Source organism: Melospiza georgiana, chromosome 4 (genome assembly GCF_028018845.1).
Source record: "Melospiza georgiana isolate bMelGeo1 chromosome 4, bMelGeo1.pri, whole genome shotgun sequence".
Classification (NCBI taxonomy): domain Eukaryota; kingdom Metazoa; phylum Chordata; class Aves; order Passeriformes; family Passerellidae; genus Melospiza; species Melospiza georgiana.
Window position 1 is genome coordinate 21,525,299 of NC_080433.1, and position 21,339 is coordinate 21,546,637.

General features: G+C 45.4%; 2 protein-coding genes across 2 annotated transcripts; one reads left to right on the top strand and one right to left on the bottom strand.

Annotated features, from left to right (window-relative positions):
• Positions 1 to 4,149: 4,149 nt before the first annotated feature.
• LOC131082968 (poly(U)-specific endoribonuclease-A-like) lies at positions 4,150 to 14,101 on the top strand. Its single transcript, XM_058023240.1, has 7 exons — positions 4,150 to 4,160; positions 9,138 to 9,237; positions 10,812 to 10,923; positions 12,532 to 12,653; positions 12,737 to 12,849; positions 13,271 to 13,424; positions 13,844 to 14,101. Exons 1-7 carry the CDS (start codon positions 4,150 to 4,152, stop codon positions 14,099 to 14,101), a joined length of 870 nt encoding a protein of 289 aa, XP_057879223.1.
• Positions 14,102 to 17,947: 3,846 nt separating this feature from the next.
• Positions 17,948 to 19,941, bottom strand: LOC131082974 (lactosylceramide 4-alpha-galactosyltransferase-like). The gene is given in 3 exon segments (XM_058023249.1): positions 17,948 to 19,084; positions 19,661 to 19,729; positions 19,732 to 19,941. Coding segments are annotated over 3 exon segments (1,416 nt in total).
• Positions 19,942 to 21,339: the final 1,398 nt, after the last annotated feature.

Genomic DNA, 21,339 nt, shown 5'->3' on the forward strand with positions numbered 1-21,339 from the left:
GCCAGGGATCCAGGGGCAGCCACAGCTGCTCTGGGCAACCTGTGCCACGGCCTCACTGTGAAAAATGCATGTATTTTATGATTGGCTTTTCGCAAATATTAAAATGAGTATTATATGTGTTATGTTAGAAAGTAATGCTGTATTAATTCTCTTAAGTACTGTATTAAATATAGTTTTAGGTTATAAAAAATGTTAAAATAGAAACGATAAGAGACTTTTTTAAAAGAAAGGACTCGCAGCGAGATAGCAGCCACAGGACACCTAAATCTTTCAGAGAAAAAGAATTTATTGTTCTCTTATCAGAAGAAACGAACTTCTTCCCGCCTTGAAGGCGCTGTCAGGATTCAGAGGAAGAAGTTGACGATGACCAGACAGAATCCTGTATTTGAATGGAATTTATGCATCATGTATGAGGTGTATGAATATGCAACAGGCTGTTGTTTTTAAAGGTTAATCCTCCGTTAACGTGGGTCCTTTTTCAGGCTCCTGATGCCCAGAAGGAGGTACCCAGATGTCCATAACTCTTTGTTTTTATTGTCTCATATTGTCCTAATTCAATTTGTCCAGATTGTTATTACTCTAATTCTGTTACTATTTTTTCAACCATTTTATTACTATTAAACTTTTAAAAATTTTAAAAACAAGTGATTGGCATTTTTCACACCATCTTTACAGGGAAGAATTTCTGCCCAATATCCAATCTAAACCTGCTCTCTGTCAGTGTGAAGCCATTCCCCCTTGTCCTGTCACTCCAGGCCCTTGTCCAGAGTCTCTCTCCATCTTTCCTGTGGGCTCCCTTCAGGTACTGCAAGGCCACAGTGAGGTCACCCCAAAACTTCTCCAGGCTGAATAATCCCATTTCTCTTAGCTTTAAGGATTAATTAATGACAATGTTTATCCCAAAAGCACCAGAACTGAGCTGTGCCGTAAGATACAGTTTCAGCCAGGCTCCCTTAAATACTGGTTTACACCAATGTGTGAAAATTAGTGACTAATAACCACGTGTCTTTGTGTCTGTGCTAAACATGAAACACTTTAAATCTTTTAAATTAATATGTCTTCACATATTATGTCCTCACAACATGCCTTCAATGATTCCTAGACAGTTTCTCCTTACAAAATCAAGAAAGGTGTATGCTTGGCAATCCTAAAAACAAAATAGTAATTTAAAAAAATGTCCTCCCTTATCCCCTAGGCTCACACAGAGGGGCTGAGCCCCTGTGTGCCCAAGCAGATATTTTCTTTCGCTCTCATGGTTTGCTGAGTGTGCAGCTGGCTCATCTGGCTGTGAGAACATAAGTCCATCATGATTAACTTATTGAACTTGGAAATTAGCTCTGGGAAGTGAAAGAATATTAACAGACCAACCTAATGCTAAGAAGGTTGTGCCTCAGTCCATGTATGCACATTTAGCTGCAAGGATGGAGTTATTTATTCCTGTTTTTTTCTATTAAAAGAGCATGCCTGGCTCTATAATCCTCATAGTTTTCTCTTTCAGGATGACAGCTCCTCCACCAGAAACTCCCCAGTAAGTGCAGGGACTGTAACACCACTGGCTACAGAGAAGGATTCCAGGACCCAGAGGCTGAGGCTTAGGAAAAGGAAGATAACTGAGACAGGCACAGAGATCCTGGAGTTTGTTGGGAAAAAATCTGGCAGGAGAGGCTCCAACTTGAATATTAATATTTAAGGAAGGGTGGAAACCTCAGTGTACCCATGCCTGGCTTTCACTGTGCTCTGACCCGGCTGGCTTCCAAGTGACCAGCCCAGGCTGTGTCTCCACTGCTTTTCAGTGTGGGTCAGCTTGTGGGTCTTGGCAGCAATAGCCAAAGCTCCCACGGGAATGTCCAGCATCCTCAGTGTCTCATAAACTTTCCTCTTTCCATGCAAAATGTGACCCATGCAAAGCCCTGCTCTGCCTTTTCCTGGCCAAGGGCTGAGTGTGCTGTAGCTCTGCAGAGTGCTTGTTCCAGCTGGCAGCTTTTACTCAGCCTCCCTGAGCGAGCCTGTCCAGCCCCAACGTGCCCTTTGTGCTGGTGTGAGCCCTGCCTGCTTTGGTCTGGAAGCCTGTAAAACTCAGTGTTCTCACTCACACCTCTCTAGATTAACCAAAGAGGTTTAAATAACTCTTTCTCCCCTCAGGGAAGTGTAAGAACCAGACTAGAGGTGACAAACCAACACTTATTCGTTGGCCACTCTCACCGGAAGAGTAAAATATTTAGGCCAGAAATGCCCAGAGATGCCTACATGCTTTAGCAACATTTTATTCCCAGGATCTCCTTGATCCTTTACAATGGCAAAGGTCAGCAGCTGATGCTTGAGGTGGTGGTTTTGTCAGGCAGAACTTCTGGAAGTTCTCTGCCCTCCTTTGGAAATGCTGGCTGCGTGTGAGTGAGACAGTACCAAACATTCCCCCCCTTCCCTTGGGACAGAAAAAGAGGAACAGAGCACAGAGGCAGCCTGGCCTCAACTCTTGCACAAAACCCACGTCCGCTGCCCTGTGCAATGGGTTTGACAAAGCACGGGCTGGGCTGTGCTGCAGAGGAAGCCAATATCTATAATAACACCCATGTGGATACCAAGGCTGCTCTCTGCACACTCTTTTTCTGCATTAGACCCAGGAATGACCCAGATTCTGTGCTGATCTAACTTGCCTTTGATCAGTGTTTAGTTTCTGTTGGCAAACACACTCTTTCACTCTCCTCAGGATCTCTGCATTTTTCTTATATCAGTATCCAAATCAAAAGACAGAAATTTTAAAAGACTTACAAGTACACAGTTTGTTGTGAAATTGCTGGTGATGCTACTGAGCTGTAATTTTATTAAAAATTAGCTTAAAACCATTGAGTCCAGTGATGATGCTGCTTGTAAGTAAAAATTCCCTGGGCTCCCATCTGGGCTCTTTCTCCTAATGTGAGTAAAGAAGATGCATTTTTTTAATAGACAGAATATGGCAACTGGCTTTTGTATTTTAAATGAAAGCACAGAAGATTTCCTGCATTCAGTTGATAAACTGGTGCAGTTGACAAATCCAGGACACTGGATTTTTGTCATTTACCTTGTTTACCCTGAACTGCAATAAATACTAACCAAAGATGGTAAAAAAATTTCTGTTAAAATTAAGGATATTCAGTTTTGAGATACTTTAATTTCCCCTACCAGTGTCAGAAGGAAGCTTCACTTTTAAGTGTTTTAAGTGGGCTGCATGTCTTGTTCTCTATGCAATTTTGTGTGTCTTCATCGCCAGGGGCTTTATTTGGCCCTAAATTGATTCTTTGAAGGGGTTCATGGATCAGAGGTGCAGAACCACTTGTATGACTGGTAGCTAGCATCAAGCCATTCTGGCTTCTCTATATACATATATCTAGTTTAGACCTAAAGCTATGCCTTTCAGAAATTTATTATGATGGAGAAGAAGATGTCACAAGTACCAACCAAACAACAATAAGCTTCAAACCATCTGAGGGTTGATTTAGGCACATCATAAATGCAAACTTCCCAGGACAGGAATCAGTACCTGCCACTACTAGCTTCCAGTGGCACATGCAAAGTTCTGTTTCTAAAACATTTCCTGCTTATATTACCTCCTAATATTAATAAGATCACACATAGCAGTTTCAGCTGTAAATAGAGATGCATTTGTTGGGGTTTTGATCTGGTCCTTCACCACCTTTGATTTTTTTTTTTTTTTGATCTCAGATTAATTATCATCTTCCCTTCTACTGTCAAATAATAACTGGATACAGAATAACAGGACTAGAATGTCCCATCCATTTCAAGGCTTTCAGACTTGCACTGCTTCTTTCTGGGCTAAAACTTCCTCCAGAGACATAAAATCCATTTGGCAAATAATCCATGATGCAAGAGAAGGTGAGGCAGGAGCCTGCTACAGGTGCCTCTGACTTCCTGGTGCGAATGTTCCTGCCCCGAGAGCAGTGTGAGTTCTGGTGCCATCCTCAGACTCTTGTGGGAACTGGCACCTCCTGCCTCTCCTGTGCCTTCCTGCCAGGCTGAGTGACAGTCCTCAGAGGGCAGAGGAGTGGGAGGGGAGCACAGCTCGTGCCTTGGACTGCGGGAGGATTGCTGAGCTTCTGGCTTCTGCCTTCTCCCTGCTCAGAGTATTTCCCAAGAGAAAAACTTCTTCCCAGCATGGCAAGTGGGTAAGAGACAATCATACTGATTCTCCTCTAACAGGCAGGCTAGGGGGGATGGGATATATTTTTTCTGTGCAAGGGTGAATATTACATGACATGCAGCACAGCAAGAACCCTCTTCCTCTTTCTATTCTATTTTACTGACTCACTGCAGTGTACAACATCGGTGAGGCTACTGAACCACTAGCTTAAAATAAAGGTGATGGTAAAATCAGATTGTGCTTAAATATAGCTGATAACTCAGAATCAGTTCTTCAGACATCAGTTGCCTGCCCAGGACCTTGGCAGACTGTTCCACTCTCATGTTTGCCCCTTGACATTGCCTTTTCCTTTCCACATAAAAAATCTGCCTTATGTTTTCAGGTATTTTAAATATCGGCTTTACTTAAAAAAAAAAAATAAATCACTGGACTCAAATAGAAGACATAGGCACTGGCATAAGATGAAAATCTAGAGATTTGTTTCTATCTTCTGTTTGTCATAAATTGTTTCTGTCTTCTGTTGCATGTATTTCAAACATTTTAACTAAGTTTTTTAAATTGTTGGAAACTTCTTGTAAATAGCTGCTCATCAGGTGTTCCAAATGCCTTTCTTCTCTATATAAAGGTTAAGGGCTGTATAAAATTGCATATTGTTGAAAGGGTCTCTGAAAGTAAATTTACTTTGGAGAACGTGCACAATCAAACCTTATTTGCAGGGCTTCATGTGACCCATTTGCAATACCTGTTCTTCTTGCTCTAACAGTGTTGACTTTCTCACATTATTTGCCACTGACCTTTAATTCTTTTCATGTCTTGAATAATTTCTGATTTATAGCAATAACGTCTTGTTCTTGGAGCATTGTTTTGGGTAGAATAAGAAGAAAATGGAGATGCTAGATTCTTTGGCTCTAAACACACTGCTGGTGCATCAGTTGCTATTGCAAAGAGCCTCTCCCAGGTTTTCTCAGCTCTTAAAAGTGCAGACTGAGTGTTGTTACTGGGGTGGTGCTTTGCTCATGTGAGCACATCCAAGCAAGGCTCCAATGGGACAAAATCCAACTGGCCAGACTTCTTGCACAGAAATAATTAACTCTATGTGCAAGCATAAATCTAACAACTCAGATCTTTCACACAGGGAAAAGATTGAGAACTGATGATAAAAATCTCTGGTTTGAGTCACCCATGCCATTGTGTTGAAAACCAGGGAGAAAATATGCAATACCATTTTCCAGAACAACTGTACCTACATGCTGGTGTGTCATGGATTTGCATGAAGGGCATCTTCTCATTTAAGCTGTCTCACCTTGCATGTGTAAGCTAAGTTTATGGCCCTTTTAAGAGATACCATCCAGAAAGAGTTTTACAAGGTGACTGTATAAGTTGCTAGACAAGTTTTTTGCTTTGGCAAGGGTATATTTTTTCAGTCTTCAGTTACAGCATAAACAGGTGCTCTCTCTGTTTGGAAACTAAAGGGACAACAAAAAGGAGAGGAAAAATCCATGATGATATTGTGGTAGTATCTAGCAGAGATAAAGGACAGTAGAGACTTTTACATTGTAAAATTTAGTGATTTCAATTTTGGGACAAGTTTCCTGAATGGAGAAATGCTAGTAGGAGAAGTATATTTATAGAACAAAAATAAGGATTGAAATCTGTAGGTACACTGTTATTGTAACCCTCTCCTGAACAGACACCTTGAGCTCATGTGATATTTCATAATATTTCTAAAGGAGGAAGATCAAACTGCTTTATAAACACGGGACAAATCTGCTAAGAGCAGACTGAGAGCAAGTGGGCATTAAAGAGATGATAGATCTCTCCTAGATAGGTGACTGTTACTAAAATATACACATAGTAAAAGATATGTATATAAAATATGTATCTGAGAAACAAAATATTATAATAAAACCCAAGTGACACCCTCTCTAATGCTCCACATACCTTGGATGTTCAGCAGGCAGCAGACTCCTCTTCACCAGCAGTAATCCCTTCCAAAGTAGAAGCTCTATTAAACATAATATGATGGTTCTCAAACAGGATAAGTTGGTACAGAGGAGCAGGCAGCAGGAGGGTCCAGAATACAGCACAAAAGTGATCCAATAAAATTAGGGCAGTCCAAGGTAAAGGCTTGAAGTTTGAAAAACATCTCCAGTACTGTTCTGTGAGCTCACCAGTCCTGTCCCTGGGCTTTCAGCTGAGCTGCTGAAGTGAGCAGTTTTCTGTTTGGTGTTGGTTTGTAGGCTCTTTCAAAAAGGGCTTGCTCTTTGTAAGGCTCCAGAAAGAATATGGAAGCATGGCAGGAAATAAATAAAACTGTTGCTGTTGGTGGCTGCTGAGGCAGCTCCCTGGGACACTGAGCAAGGGCCTTGTTTGCTGACAGTGCCCCACTGACTGCACAAGCAGAGCCTGGGTTTTGGGCAAAGGCTGAATGAAGCTCCTCTGTGACAGCCTCCTTCTTCTCCACTGTGAGATCCATGCAAGTACCTGTTCCCAGCACAACTCTTCCTTCACATTCCTGTTTATCCAGGCAATGACCATGTCCTTTGGCTACCAAACACTAGATTTTTTCATCTTTTTCCTTTCTCCAGGTATTGACACGTGTTCAAGCCCAGTTAAAAATTCAAGTGATCTTTTAGATTGCCCATCCACAGCTATCCCAAAGTACCAGAGAACCCAAGGGAAAATGGACTGTGCCTCCAGCACCGCTCAGGAGCACAGTGGCTCAGATTCACAGCTGCAGGCAGGCTGAGGTGTGGCAGCTGCTGTAATTATGTTTATCTGCCCTGCCCTTATGCCTTTGCCACAATCTTTGTTTGCTCTTCCTGTTGGAGAGCATGGAATTTGCCACTGGCAGGAGGATGCAGCAAGTTATCTCTATCCTTAGCAGAACAGAAGGAGAAGGCTTAACACTAATCAGAGGTTCAGAGCTGGGCTTGAAAGTGCCTTGGTTCAGTCTGGGAAAGCCAGTTGTTAAAATCATGGCAGGTTGCTCCAAGAGCTTTTTGAAAGAAATACAAATTGTTGACAGATTTCTGTACTTTTCTTCTTTTCTGGAAAACATCTCTTTTGGAGGAGAATTCAAAATGATCAAGCGGTTCTTCTCTGGGTTTGATGCATGTGTTGGTTTGTAACTGATTGATTCCCCTGTCAGTTAATTAAAGATTAAGCCACCTCTCTTTTTCTCCACTCTGTTGTCCTGATCCCCTCTTAGTGTGAACATAATGTACTTGAAACTGGAGCTACCTCTGGGCACTTCATCACAGTAACAACCTGTCATGGTTTGACATTGGCCAAATACCAGGCACCCACAAGAATCATTCCCTCACCTTCTCCTACCACAGCTAGGCAGAGGAGAGAAAAAAATGAACAAAGGGTTCATGAGTTGAGATAGGAACTGTGAGAAAACACTCCAGGCCAAACAGGCTCAGCTTAGAAATACAAAGTGAATTTATTACTAACAGAGTCAGAAGAAGAGAATGAGAAGCAAAATAAGCCATTAAAACACATTTTTACCCCAAGCCCCTCCCTCCTTCCCACCAACAGTGCAGGGAGACAGGCCATGGGGGTTTTTTGTTAGTTTATCACCCAAGATCTTCTGCTGCTGCTCAGGAAAAGGAGCCCTTCCCCTGTGAGACTGTGGGGTTCCTTCCCACAGGAGACAGTTCTCAGTGAACTGTCTGTCTCAGTGTGGGTCCAAATCTCACGAGCAGCAGTCCTCCCAAAACTGCTGCAATGTGGGTCTCTCTCTCCACGGGGTGCAGTCCTCCAAGGACAGCTTAGGATCAAGGGCCCCCTCTCTCCAGTGGTCTTCCACTGGATCATGGCCTCCTCCAGGTATCCACCTGCTCCAGCATGGGCACCTTCCCCACAGGCTGTGGGTGGATCTCTGCATTCCCCATGGATCCCCATGGGCACAGCTGCTTCACCATGGTCTCACCACGGCCTGCAGAGGAACCTCAGCTCTGGTGCCTGGAGAACCTCCTCCCCTGCTTCTGCACTGACCTTGGGTCACCATCCTGTTTCCCTCACATATTCTCACTTCCTCCTCTTCTCTGGCTAGGAATAGAGCTGTGCCTAATTTGTGCTGATTTTCTTCCTGAATCTGTTATGACAGAGGCCTTACCATCACCTCTAACTGGCCCAGCCTTGGCCAGCAGCATGTCCACCTTCAGAGCCACCAGGCATTGACTGCTGGACACAGTGGAAGCTCCTAGCAGCTGCTCACAGCAGCCACCTCTGTGCCCTCCCAGCTGCCAAAAACCAGGCATGCCAAACCAACACACAACCCTACCTAAATTTTGTTGATAGATGAATAGACAGACTTCTGAAAACTGTACACTATTATGCTGGACAAGACTCCATTAAAAATTAGGGAAGGAGAAGCTGGGGTAGGTATGTGCATCAGTGATAAGTACATGAGGGATTTTTATTGTATGCAGACATGGCGTTTAGAGCCTTACTTACCCTTTGTCACCGCTACCTTTATGCTGGGATAATCCCATGGCAAAAGAAAACATTTTGTGTGGAATCTTGCTTGAAGGAAGAAGGGAAGAGTTTATAAGATTGCTGTGAGAAAAGCATCATAGGAGGAATTTTTTGCTTCCTGTTCTGTTGGCAGTGTTGCTGCATCCTGGGAACAATCTCCTGCTTGCCTCTGGTTTGTGCACAGAATCCTCGGGAATGAAACACTACCATCTTCCTTTTTGTTTCATTGCATGGGAAACCACAGGAACTTATCAACAAGAACTTTGTTGTCTGAGTCTAAGGGAAGACTCAGGTTTCCTTACAGGTTACCTGCATTCTTTAAAAAGGAACGTGGACCATAAGTATTGTGGGTTTCACAGTGGCACTGACAGGAACATGTGGGGAGAAAGAGAAACTTGATGCCAGGATGATATCCAGAACATGGAGAGGCATTAGAAGACTCTACAAGTGACTTGCAGAAATAACAGCACGTGCCTTTTTTCCTGCCTTACATGCATTCCTCTGTATTTCTTGGCAGGAAGGCCTTAAATCATGAACTTTCTAAGCTTTTCAATGAGATGTGGGATGCAGATGTTCACCGCCTTAGGCCTGGGAGAGACTACACAATTGACGTGCAGGTAACCAATTGCCAAGTCAGGATTAAGGGCAGTGTGGTGCTGCAGGAAAAGGTGCCTGCAAAAGTGCCTTTTGCTTAAAGAGTTGCCTGTGCTTTGTCATGTCCAGTGGGGAAAGCATGCCTTAGGAGAGGGAACAATACAGAGAACACAAATGGTTCACACTTACCTGGACCTTGGTTACAAGTGGAGTCTTTCAGGTGTCTGTCTTGGGTCCTGTATTATTTCATCTCTCTATCTGTGAGCTGGAGGAGGAACAACTAGCGTGTAGCCCTTCCAGTTTTGCAGATGACAGCAAACTGTGGTGATGAAATTGGTATGCTCAGATGCAGGGCTTCTCTTCCACTGGACATAGGCAGGCTGGCGGAATATGCTAGTGAAAGGAACATCATGAAATTCAACAAAAACAAAGGAACAGGATGCTCAGAGAAGCTGTGAAATCTCCATTTTTGGAGGCTTTCAAGACCCAAAAAGATGACTCCCTGAGAAACAGTCTGAATTCAGTGTTAACCACAATTTGAGCAGCACTAGAGATGTTCTGCTCCACCCTGTGTGTTTCAGTGTGTGAATGACAGCTTGTGTGTGGGGTGTGGGTGACTTGCAGTGAGGGAGAAAGGGAGATAGGTCCCAAGTCATTCTTAGGGGAATAAGGGAGGAATTTGAGAAATTCCTGGGTTTCTCTGGGAGAGCAGGGAGTAGCAGAGAGGAGTGGGTGAAGATTTCAGGACTGTTGCTTTCATTCCCAGGGAAATGTGAGAGAGGAGTGAGAGATTTCATAAGCAGCCATTTCACTTCTTGCTAGCTGAGTGCAGTGCAAACATGACCATGTGTTTTGGCCACAAATTGCAATAGGCCAGAATATTCACAATCCAATTTTCTACTCACACAAGAACTCACTTTATTCTGATATTACTCAAATGCTTTATTCCAATGTTACTCAAACACTTTATTCCAATGTTGCTTCATATTGTAACAGATAATTTCCTGTTGCTGATAAACTTGAAATAGTGGTACCTACCTCAAGCCAAATTGTGTGTGGGCAAAACTTCTGCCACATGGTTTCTCCATTTGTCAGAACAAGGCTCTAGTACCTCTTGCCTGTGTTAACAAGCTGCTACTCATCTACTATCTTCTTTCCTTCAGAAAGCCCTTTATGAAATAGAAATTTGAAAATTATCGGGAAAGCCTCCTTAAAATTGCAGAGACAGAAGGCAACCAAATCTCCTTGTTATTTATTTGTGGTGGGAGGGACCACATTACTTGCTCTACATTACTTCTGTTTACCATTTGTGATTTATATAGTATAATAGCACAGCTGGTTACTGAGCAGAACTGAACTATCACATGGGCCATTACGATCATCTCTGAGGAAACTGAAATTTCAGGCTCTTACAGATGTCAGAGGTTATCTTTTTTCTTTATGCTGGCAGTTCTGTAATATAGTCTCTCATTTCACAGGAAGACAATTCCTAGCAAAGAATGCTGATGGCATTATGGGGTTTGGTTTGATTATCACAAAGGCAGGCACTGTTTCCTCTAAGGACATCTTACTCCTTATTTTCCTCCATTTTTGCTAGGGAAAAGCAGGTCCAGCACAGCAAGGGGACAGGGCTGTCCAGGACAACGCAGCCAGACATCTGTTTCACAATGTAAATGAAGAACGCCTGAGGAGCATAAAAACTTTTGCAAGTGAGACGCGTTCTTTTGTTAATGGTGGATGTGATATAAAAAATCTGTGCTGTATTTGACGTGTTTGCCTAAAATATAACATTGTATATAATCTGGACAGCGGTGAGGATCATCAGACTGCAGGTCATTTGAAGGGAGTTTTTGTAACAGTTGCTTGGAGATTACCTGTACCTGAGCCTCGGGAGGAGGATCCTTTTGTGCCCCAGGCAAAATCTGAATTCTCTGTCTCTTTCCACTACAAAGTAAAAGGGATGAGACACTTACCAGCTCCAGAAGTGGCCCAAGGGAATCTCACAGGGTTCAACAAGACCAAGTGTTGGTGCTGCACCTGGGTCAGAAGAGCCCCTGGGATCAATCCAGGCTGGGGATGAGCAGAGGGAGCAGCCCTGGCTGAAGGACCTGGGGCTGCTGTGGGTGAGAGCTGGCCCTGCCCCAACCCAGAGCCCCCCTGTGCTGGGCTGCACCCAGAGCCCCAGGGCAGCAGGGCAGGGGGGATTCTGCCCCTGTGCCCCTCTCTGCTGAGCCCCCTGCAGGGCTGCATCCAGCCCTGGGCCCAGCACAGCAAGGACAGGGAGCTGCTGGAGCCAGGCCAGAGCAGGGACACCAAGGGGAGCAGAGGGATGGAGCAGCTCTGCTGGGAGGAAAGGCTGGGGGAATTGGGATTGTTCAGCCTGGAGAGGAGAAGGCTTTGGGGTGACCTCACTGTGGCCTTGCAGTGCCTGAAGGGAGCCCACAGGAAAGATGGAGAGAGACTCTGGACAAGGGCCTGGAGTGACAGGACAAGGGGGAATGGCTTCACACTGACAGAGAGGAAGTTTAGATTAGAATTTAGAAAGAAATTCTTTCCTATGAGGGCAGTTGGGACATAATGGTGAACAGTTTGTCCAGAGCAGCTGCGGCTGCCCCAGCCCTGGCAGTGTCCAAGGCCAGGCTGGACAGGGCTCTGAGCAACCTGGGATAGTGGAAAGTGTTCCTGACCATGGCAGGGAGTTTGAACTGGATGATCTTTAAGGTCTCTTCCAACCCAAACCATTCTATGATTCTATGCACTGAAAAAGACACCAAATTCATCTTTGCTCCCTTACTCACAACTTCCAAGCCCTTTCAGGTAGTACCAGACCCACAGCTAGGTCTTGCATTTCTGTTGGGGGCTACACTTCAGCCATGTCTATGGATGTATGTTTCCTTCCCTAATTTTTATCAAGCTCAAGACATCTATTATTGGTTTATGCTCTATTATTCCTCTACTGAAATAATGCACACAAAATCTTGTGCCAGCATAGCTCATGGTCCTAAGCTTGTGTCTATAATTGTGGTGGGCAGATGTGATTTGTTTTGGTAGGTCATTATTATTTCAGCCCTTGGCTCCATAAGGAAGCTCAGTAGCTGTTTATCTTTAAAAAGATATATAAAAAGTACAGCAGTGATCCGGCCTTGAGTCACCTTGATGCCTAAACTTAACAGTATACCTGGGAGTAGAATCTGACATATAAAGGAATGGTCTTCTTTAAGGGCTGAAAAGGCATATTCTCTGGTGGCTTTTTATGATGGCACTCTAATGTCTGGATCAGGCATATGAGCAGACTGAAAGTTACCCTTTTTCTGCAGCCTTTATTTCCTTATTGGACAACTATGAGACATCAACCGGTGTAGCAGAAGTAGTGACTCCAGAAGAAATAGTTGAAAACAACCATTTCCTTGATGCTATCTTAGCAACACAAGTCATGAGAGTGAGTAACACAGATCTTTTTTGTCACTGAAAACACTGATTAAAAAGTAAACTGTATATATATCTTGCTTTTCTACCCTTCAGCTAGCTCATGACTATCTGCTGAAAAAAAACCTAGCAAGGCCAAATCTTGCAGATTTCAAACATCAGCTTTATGACATCTGGTTCCAGCTCTATGCCAGGAAAGAAGGAGACAGGTATGTTGGATGGGTGTGGGCACTGATAATCTCTCTGCTATTCTGATTTAGGTAAATGTAAGCCTGAGTGCCATCTGCTACATATAGAACTGCAAGCCAGCTTCAGAATAGCTTCAGCATGACAGAGAGTGGGTTTAGATTGGATATGAGGAAGAAATTCTTCCCTGTGAGGATGGTGAGGCCCTGGCACAGGTTGCCCAGAGAAGCTGTGGCTGCCTCTGGATCACTGGACATGTCCAAGGCCAGGCTGGATGGGGCTCTGAGCAAGCTGGGATAGTGGCAGGTGTCCCTGCCCATGGCAGGGGGTTGGAATAAGATGGCCTTTAACATCCCTTCCAAATCAAACCATTCTATGGCTCTATGAAGCATATAAAATACCTATATACTAAAAAGTATACTATTTTTTTCTTCTTCATTACAGACCTGATTCTTGTGGTTTTGAACATGTTTTTGTTGGAGAAACAAGGCATGGTAAAGAGATCTTGGGTTTGCACAACTGGGTGCAATTTTACCTTCAGGAAAAGCGCAACCAGATTGATTACAAGGGATATGTAGCTCGGAAGAACAAAACCAGGGTAAGAACAAGCCTTTGGGGGCCTTTGCAAGTAAAACAAATGGATCCAGAGATAAAAGTTGTAATGAAACAAGTGTAATAATGCAGACATAGGCTCAGTGTTTTGAACAACAATAAGTATATACAGTATGTAACTGTGTATAAGAAGAATGAACAATTATATGTCTTCCAGCTTCTTTTTTTGTGAAAACTATTTTAAAAAGTAGTGCTAGTGTTTACAGAATCGCAACACTGCTGAGGCTTAGTTGGGATAAATGTATGCTCCAGAGGTCAGAGAAAAGATTGTGCCCATCTAGAGCACCCAGGCACACCAAGGATGACTAAGTCTTACAAAGCTCTCAGAAATCTAGAATCAGAAATTCCATCTGTCCAGTCACAGCTGTGTTGGAGATAATTCTGTTGTTTCATTTATGCTTTCAGCCTGATAAAGATGACCAAGTTTTGAGCATCCAGTTCAGCTGGAAGGGCTCAGTCAAGCCAGTCGGAAGCACCTTTATTGGTGTCAGCCCGGAGTTTGAATTTGCCCTTTATACAGTCATTTTCCTGCTGTCTGAAGAAAGAGTCACACGTGAAACAGTGAAGATAGATGAGTACGAGCTACAGATGGTTGTCTGGCGCCATGGGCACCACATTGGAACAGCATATCCAGTGCTGCTCAGCACCACTAGTGAAGATTAGTGGAGTGAGCAGGAAACTTCTTTTTTCAAATTGAGGGAAAGGAGGAGTGGTTGAGACAGGAGGAATGGATGGGGGATGGACAGGACCAGAGAGCAAAGTTAATATGTTGTTTTATACAACTCATTTCAAGTAAAAATTGATGACTCCGTCTCTTTTGGTCTGCAATGGAATGTTTAATCAGTAGTGTGTTGTGACACTGTGTGAGAAACCATGAAACATACTCCTGCTCACATTAAATTTACATCTAAATTACATCAGTCTTCCCTTCTGCATGATAGTACTGTACTTTTCAGCAAATAATGGCATTTAGGAAAAGGTTCTATTAAAATTGATATACATATTTCTCTTAGTTTTTAGTCCCTGCATATCTAAAAATGCAATAACCACACATTGCTTACACTTTACCTTCCAGACAGAAGCTTTGATTTGGGCACAGGCAGAACTCCAGGATGTTTTAATCTCCTCTTCTCATTCCATAAGAGGTTAATTTCAAATACATTATTACAATACAATGACCTGGACACACAGGGAACACATTTAGGTGAGGAGATGGTCATGAGATCCATAGCAGGCCTTAAAATGGATCTGATGACCATCTGTTTCTTTAACACAATTTTCGTATACTCCTTATGTGTTCCTGAATCACATGGATGACAACTTCATGCTACAGGTCCTAAGAGGGCTGACTCAGAAAGATGCCCTCCCTCCTTGCTTTGTTGCTTGTCAACAGAGAGGATCTTGTGATCCTCTTGAGTGGAGATTGGCGGCTGTCTTGGCCACAGTGGCCATGAAGCCATCAAGTTTAAAATATCTGGCAACAGGAGGAAAAGTGCCAACAAAACTTCAACCCTGGACATGGGAAGAAGTGACTTCAGGCTGCTCAGGGAACCAGTAAGTAAAGTCCCCTGGTGTAGTGGTTTTGGTTCATCAATTTGAGATTTTTGAAATCTTGAATTTGAGATTTTGAGAAAAAAAAAATTGAGGGTTTTTTTTTTTCCTCAGAATTTGAGATTTTGAGATTTGAGAAGTGGTTTGAGAACCAACACACCTGGGAAAATGCTTTTGAAGGTCCTGGGGTCCATCAGTGCTGTGGTCACTTTTTAAGCACCAGCTCCTGAGGACACAGGAACAGGCAATTCCTAAAAATTGGAAATCAAGCAGATGAGGCAGAAGGCCACCTTGGCTGAACAGGAATCTTCTTTTGGAGATAAGGTAAAAAAGGAAGGGGTATGCCCAGTGGAAGCAAGGTCAGGTGACGTGGAAGGAGTACGGAGATGCTGCTTACCACTGTAGGGGGAGAACTTGTGTGGCCAAAGCTCCACTGCAGTTGAAGCCACCAGAAATGTGGCGTACAATAAAAAGAGGGTTTAAAATACATTAATGGCAAAAGGCAGTACTGAAAGGACATCAGCCAGTTACAGGATGAGGATGGTCACCTCACAAACAGGGCCATGGACAAGGTAGAGATGTTTAAGGCTTTCTTTGCCTCTGTCTTCAACACTGATGATGGACTAAGGAGCTGGAGGACTGTGACTATGAGAATGGTAAACTCTGAGTTAACCCTGAAGGTGTGAGGGATCAGCTGCTCCAGCTGGATCCCTGTAGGTCTATGGGGTATGACAGGATTAATGTGAGAATACATAAAGACCTGGCTGATATAATCACGAGGCATCTCTTGATAATTTTTGAACAGTCTTGAGAACTGGAGAGGTCCCAGTTTTCAAAGAGGGCAAGAAGGATGACCCTGGAAGCTACACGCCTGTCAGTCTCACTCCACTGCCTGGTAAAATTATGGAGATGGTGATCATTATTCTGGGAGGTATTGAAAAACACCTGAAGGACAACACAGTCATTGGTCACAGCTAGTACATGAGGAAAGTCCTGCTTTTCAAAATTAATTTCCTTTTATGCTAAGGTAACCTACCCAGTTGATCCAAAAACATCAGTAGATGTAATTTTTTTGGATTTCAGTAAAGCTTTGGATATAATCTATCTCAGTGTGCAGCCCACAGCTGGATAAACACATCATGTGATGGCTGAGCAACTTGCTCATGGGTTGAGCACAAAGAATGACATTACCTGGGTGACAGCTGACTGGCAGCCTATCACTTGTGGGGTTCCACTGGGCACTGTCTTAGGCCCTGTTCTCTTAAAAATCCTCATAAAAAGTGGGAATGCAGGACAGAAAGGGACACTAAGTAAGCTTGCAGATAATACAAAACTGGGAGAAGCTGCTGACTCCCTCAAGGGCGAAGAGGCTCTGCAGAGAGCCCTGGTCACCAGTTGTGTGAAGTAAACAAAGGCAAGGGCTGGGTTCTGCATCTGGGCTGGGACAAACCTGAATGTACAGACAGACTGGGAATGAGAGGCTGGAGAGCAGTGTTGTGAAAAGGGACCTAGGGGTTTGTAAAGCTCATCTCTCGGGGCCTTTTGGGTCCCATCTCACTAGGTTTGGACCCTAGCCCCTCGCAGCCTTACAAGGACAAAAGTGAAAGACTTGAGGTGCTCTTCTCCTCGGGACCAAAAATCCCACAGCTTTATTGTGGAATTACTCCAGAGGGTCCAACGGAGGGCAAGAGGACCAGAGGAAAAAGAGATCAATTGTCTGATAACAGGGATTTTAAACCCTGGGGAAGGGGGTGGAGAAGAGGGAACACAGCCAATGGGATACAAGTGATGGGAGGGACCAGGGGAGGGGGTAACCTGGGGAGAGACCTCCACCAGGGCTTGGTGGGATGGAGGGGAAGACTGTGTGATATAAGAGGGGAATCCCATGAGGATAACAACATACTCTTCAGTGCAAAACACCGACCCAGTGTAAAACAACAACTAAATAAACTATTTAGTGCAATACAACAAGGATTGATGGCCAGTTGGACATGAGCCAGCAGTGCCCTGGCAGCCAGGAGGGACAGCCCTGTCCTGGGGCACCGGGCCCAGCATTGCTGGCCAGGCCAGGCCAGGCCAGGGAGGGGATTGTCCCGCTCTGCTCTGGGCTGGGGCAGCCTCACCTTGAATATTGTGTGTAGTTTTGGGTGCCACAATATAACAAAGCTCTGAAGCTGCTTGAGAGTGTCTAATTAGGGTTTTGAAGATGGTGAAGGGCCTGAAGAGAAAGCCATACAAGGAGCAGCTGAGGGCACTGGTCTGTTCAGCTGGAGAAGAGCAGACTGAGGTCAGAGCTCACAGCAGTTCTGCAGCTTCCTCATGAGGGGAAGAGGAGGGGCAGGCCCTGCTCTCTGCTCTGTGTGACCAGGGACAGGACCCAGGAAATGGCTGGAGCTGTGTCAGGGAGGGTCAGGGTGGATATCAGGGAAAGGTTCTTCCCCAGAGGGTGCTGGGGCACTGAACAGGCTCCCCAGGAATGGTCATGGCACCAAGGATGACGCTCTCATGCGCAGGGCCTGATTGTTGGAGTAGCCAGGGGTTAGACCCAAGATGGCTGTGGGTTCATTCCAACACAGAATATTCTGTGAAAATGTCAAATGAACAGAGAGCAAGGGGTTTCTATAGCTGTTGAAACATCACAAGGGGCTGCTCAGGCTGGGATTCAGAGGAGGAGCCATTGGAGAACACCAAGAATGGACCAGCTGAGAGATGCTGCTGAAGGAGTACAACCTTCCCTGCAGCAACAGGTCTCGTATAGGACAGCAAGAGAGGCTGCAGTCAGGTTCTGCTGTAAATTTGAAACACAGGGGATCAGAGGCAGATATCAGCAACGTCAGGTACAGAACCACAGAGCAGTCACACAGCTGCTCTGGGGTGTAGAAAGCCACTCTGGGGAACGTCAAAGGCACTCGGTTTCCCTCAGGCTGGGGAAATGTCCCTGCAGCCAAGGGCCCCAGGTCACACTGCACGCCTCGACAACTCTTCAGAGTCCTGCTTCATCTTTGCGTAGGTGGCAGGGCAGAACTGGGAATAGAGCTGAGCCAGCAGAGCCTGGGAGGGGATCTCTAACTTGGTCCCGTGGCTCAGTTTATTCCATATGTGCACTGCATAGGTGTTCTTAAGGAGTTTCTGAAGCTCCAAGGCACTGACTGCCTCAAACAACTGCTCCCAGTTCTGCCAGGGAATAGGATAAACAATTTCTTGGGCAAGAGCATTCACACCTTTGCAGCTCATGCTCTTGATAGTCCCGAGGGAGCACCAATTCTTGAAGACACGAGTTAGGAGCTCCGGGCCTTGGTGCCCCCAGACCCAGCCATTATAATTCTGCACAAAGTCCTGCATGCAAAGCTCCATGAATTTGTGCTTGGCCTCAAAGGACAGAAAGGCTCCATTCAGTACACTGTCACCCTGAATGCCAAGGGCATTGGTGAGGTTCTGTAAGTTTTTAAGCACAATGAAGTCTGTATCCAGGTAGATGCCACCAAATTTCCACATGAGGACAATTCTGCAGGCATCAGAGAGGACATGTAAAAAATGAGGTTCTTGTTGCCGCTGAGGCTGCAGAAACCACTGTTCCAGAGGTGTTCCAGAAAAGAGTTCTTTGAGGTCCAGAGGCAGGATTTCCACGTTGGGGAAGCAGCTGAGCAAGGAGAAAGCCCAGTGCTTGGGCAAGGAGCCATTCTCTTTGGCCAAGCCTTTCATGAGCACCACGACTCTTGATGCAGGGTGTGTCCTGGCTGCTGACTCCACAGAGCAGGAGAACAGGTAACTTGGGGCAGTTTGCTCCGAGGTCTCCACAAAAAACACATTTCCTGTGGAAGGAGAGGGCCCACCAGCCATGTTGAGGGCAGAAGGCACATAGTGAGCACAGCTCATCTCAGCAGACAAGCCGGAGGTGGGGCTGCTGCTCTTTGGGTCCTCCCCAATGCCCCAGTACAGCTTGTGGTAGGCAAGGGCTACGAACACAAAGATGAGGGTAAAAAGGGCACAGGGCTTGTGGCTCAGCACCACCCTGGTCAGCTTTAGGATGCAGCTGGGCATCCTGAGCTTTCTCTCTTCAGCCAGAGTCTGCTCTCCCGAGACAGCCTTCATGATCTGAAGGGAAGGAAAAAAGAGAAAAAACCTGACAGATGAGGCAGCGGAGTATGAGCCTTCCTTCACAAGCATGTGTGTCCCACCTTCATGGCAGTGCACAGCAAACTCTGGGAACACCATTAGCAAACCCATCTGTCAACTTCTAGAACTTCAGGTCTCTGTCAACACAAGACATGAGACACGTACACAAAGCCCTGGCAGGAGGAAATAGCAATGTTCCTTGTGACCATTCCTAGAGCCCTGTCAACAGACACTGTGTGGAACTGCTGCCCACTGACAGCTGGTTATCATGAGGAGAGTTGTTTTCTCCTGATACACAACGTGTCCTTCCCCCAAACCAAACAGAAACTTCAGCCTTCCAGTTGTTGAGCTGGCACTTGCTGCCTTTCCAAACCAACCACCTGTCCCTGCAGGGAGCCTGGCCCATTGTCCATGGCAGCATAGCCTGGCAGGACGGATGGAGAGTGGGAAAGGAATGGATGCAGGGCAGCTCAGGAGGCAGATGCAGACAATAAGGTCAAGAAGTGCCTCTGGAAAGGGAGTTCCAAGGCTGCTTCCCAACCCTGCACAGGTCACACTGGCTCTGCCCTGCTCAGTTCTCCCACTGGATCCTGCTGGTGGACAGGCATTCCCTCTTCTCTTCTGCCCTTACCTTCCTTGCTTCTTCTGGCAAAAGGGAGGGTTGGAGTGGAAGAGATTTTTAACAAGGCAGCAACAAACAGCTAAGACAGTCTAGCTCCATCCTCAGCATTAGCATCATCATTGCTGCCCTTGCCTCTCCTGAAATCAAGGCGCAGCAGAAGCAGCACCTTCTGTGCCCACCACAGGGCCCCAAAGGTCAACAGGCAAGAGCACATGAAGAAGCTGTGAGGAAGGCTGTGGCCTTTAGGACCAATGGAAATGGTCTCAAGTGGGTCCAAGGGAGGTTAGAGTGGACATTACTCAGAATTTTACTCCCTAGAAGAGTTCCCAGGCATTGGCACAAGCTGCCCAAGAAAGCAGTGGAGCCACTGTCCCTGGAGGTATTTAACAGACACATAGGTGTGGCACTTAGGAACTGGGTTTAGTGGTGGTCTTGGCAGAGCGGGTTTTGGGGTTGGACGCAGGCAGTCAAAGACCTCTTCCATCCTAAAGCATTCCATCATTTCTCCTGCCTCCCTGAGCTCCATCTCCAGAGCCCTACCCTGCAGGACAGAAAGGTTCAGGAAACGGGAAAAGCTTCAGTCCAACAGCTGTAACCAAAGTGGCAGGGAACACGACAGACCACCCAGGTGGCACGGTCCCATTTGTCATTGCTCCTTGATCACTGTGCCGGGCTCACATACGGAGCTTCCCCTGTGGCCAGAAGGGACTTGTCAGCCACACTGGGAGGCATCCAAATGTCAGAGCATGGAGCCACCACTCTGCACCAGGAACAGGGGGACAGAGGAGACACAGCCAATACACAAATGATGAGCTCTGGATTCCCAGAAAGTTTTCTCCTCCTGCACAGAAATGCCAGCATGTGCTGCCAGTGCTACAGGCAGACAACGCCAGCCCACCCTGCCTTATACAGACCCCTCATCATTCCCACCCTCCACACACTACTGCTGGGTTAACTCTGTAAATATGTTTTTCCTTTGCAAGCATAGGAAGAGAGAGCGGCACAGGCCTGGGGAGAAGTTCCTATGCAGTAGATGGGCAGGAAAGCGCCCCGTTCATCTAACTGCAAGCAAGGTTTGAGCTTGTCGGCGCATTTTGAGGAAAGGGCCAAACTTTACTCCCGTCACATCTCTATAAAGTTAGAAATACATTTCTGCTTTTGGAGCAGACAGGGCAACAATTTCAATGCTGCAATAGCCAGTTCAATTCATGTACAAAACAAATACAGGAAGCCTGGCTCTGTCTCTTCCTCGGAATACACATGTGCCATTGGAAAGAAATTGCAAACTCTACTCACCCGTCCCTGCTTTCAAGACACCACAGAATTCACTGCTTAGCTGGAAAGGAGTTTTAAGAGGTTGGTGTCTGTAACGGCACCAACAATTCTGTGTTCTGGCACTTCCTCCTTCTGAAAAGAAGTGGCAAGAGGAAAAAGTCTGAATACATGGAAAAACAATATACATGAAGGATGTGACGTCACTCCAGTGTGTAGCTCACAAAAAGGATGTACGTAGCGTGGCAAAGAAGCCATCTAGTTATAAAGGAATCATTAAAAAAAACGGAGGAAATTCAGACCTCATTGTCACTACACTTTGAACTTTAGTCTGTGGCAG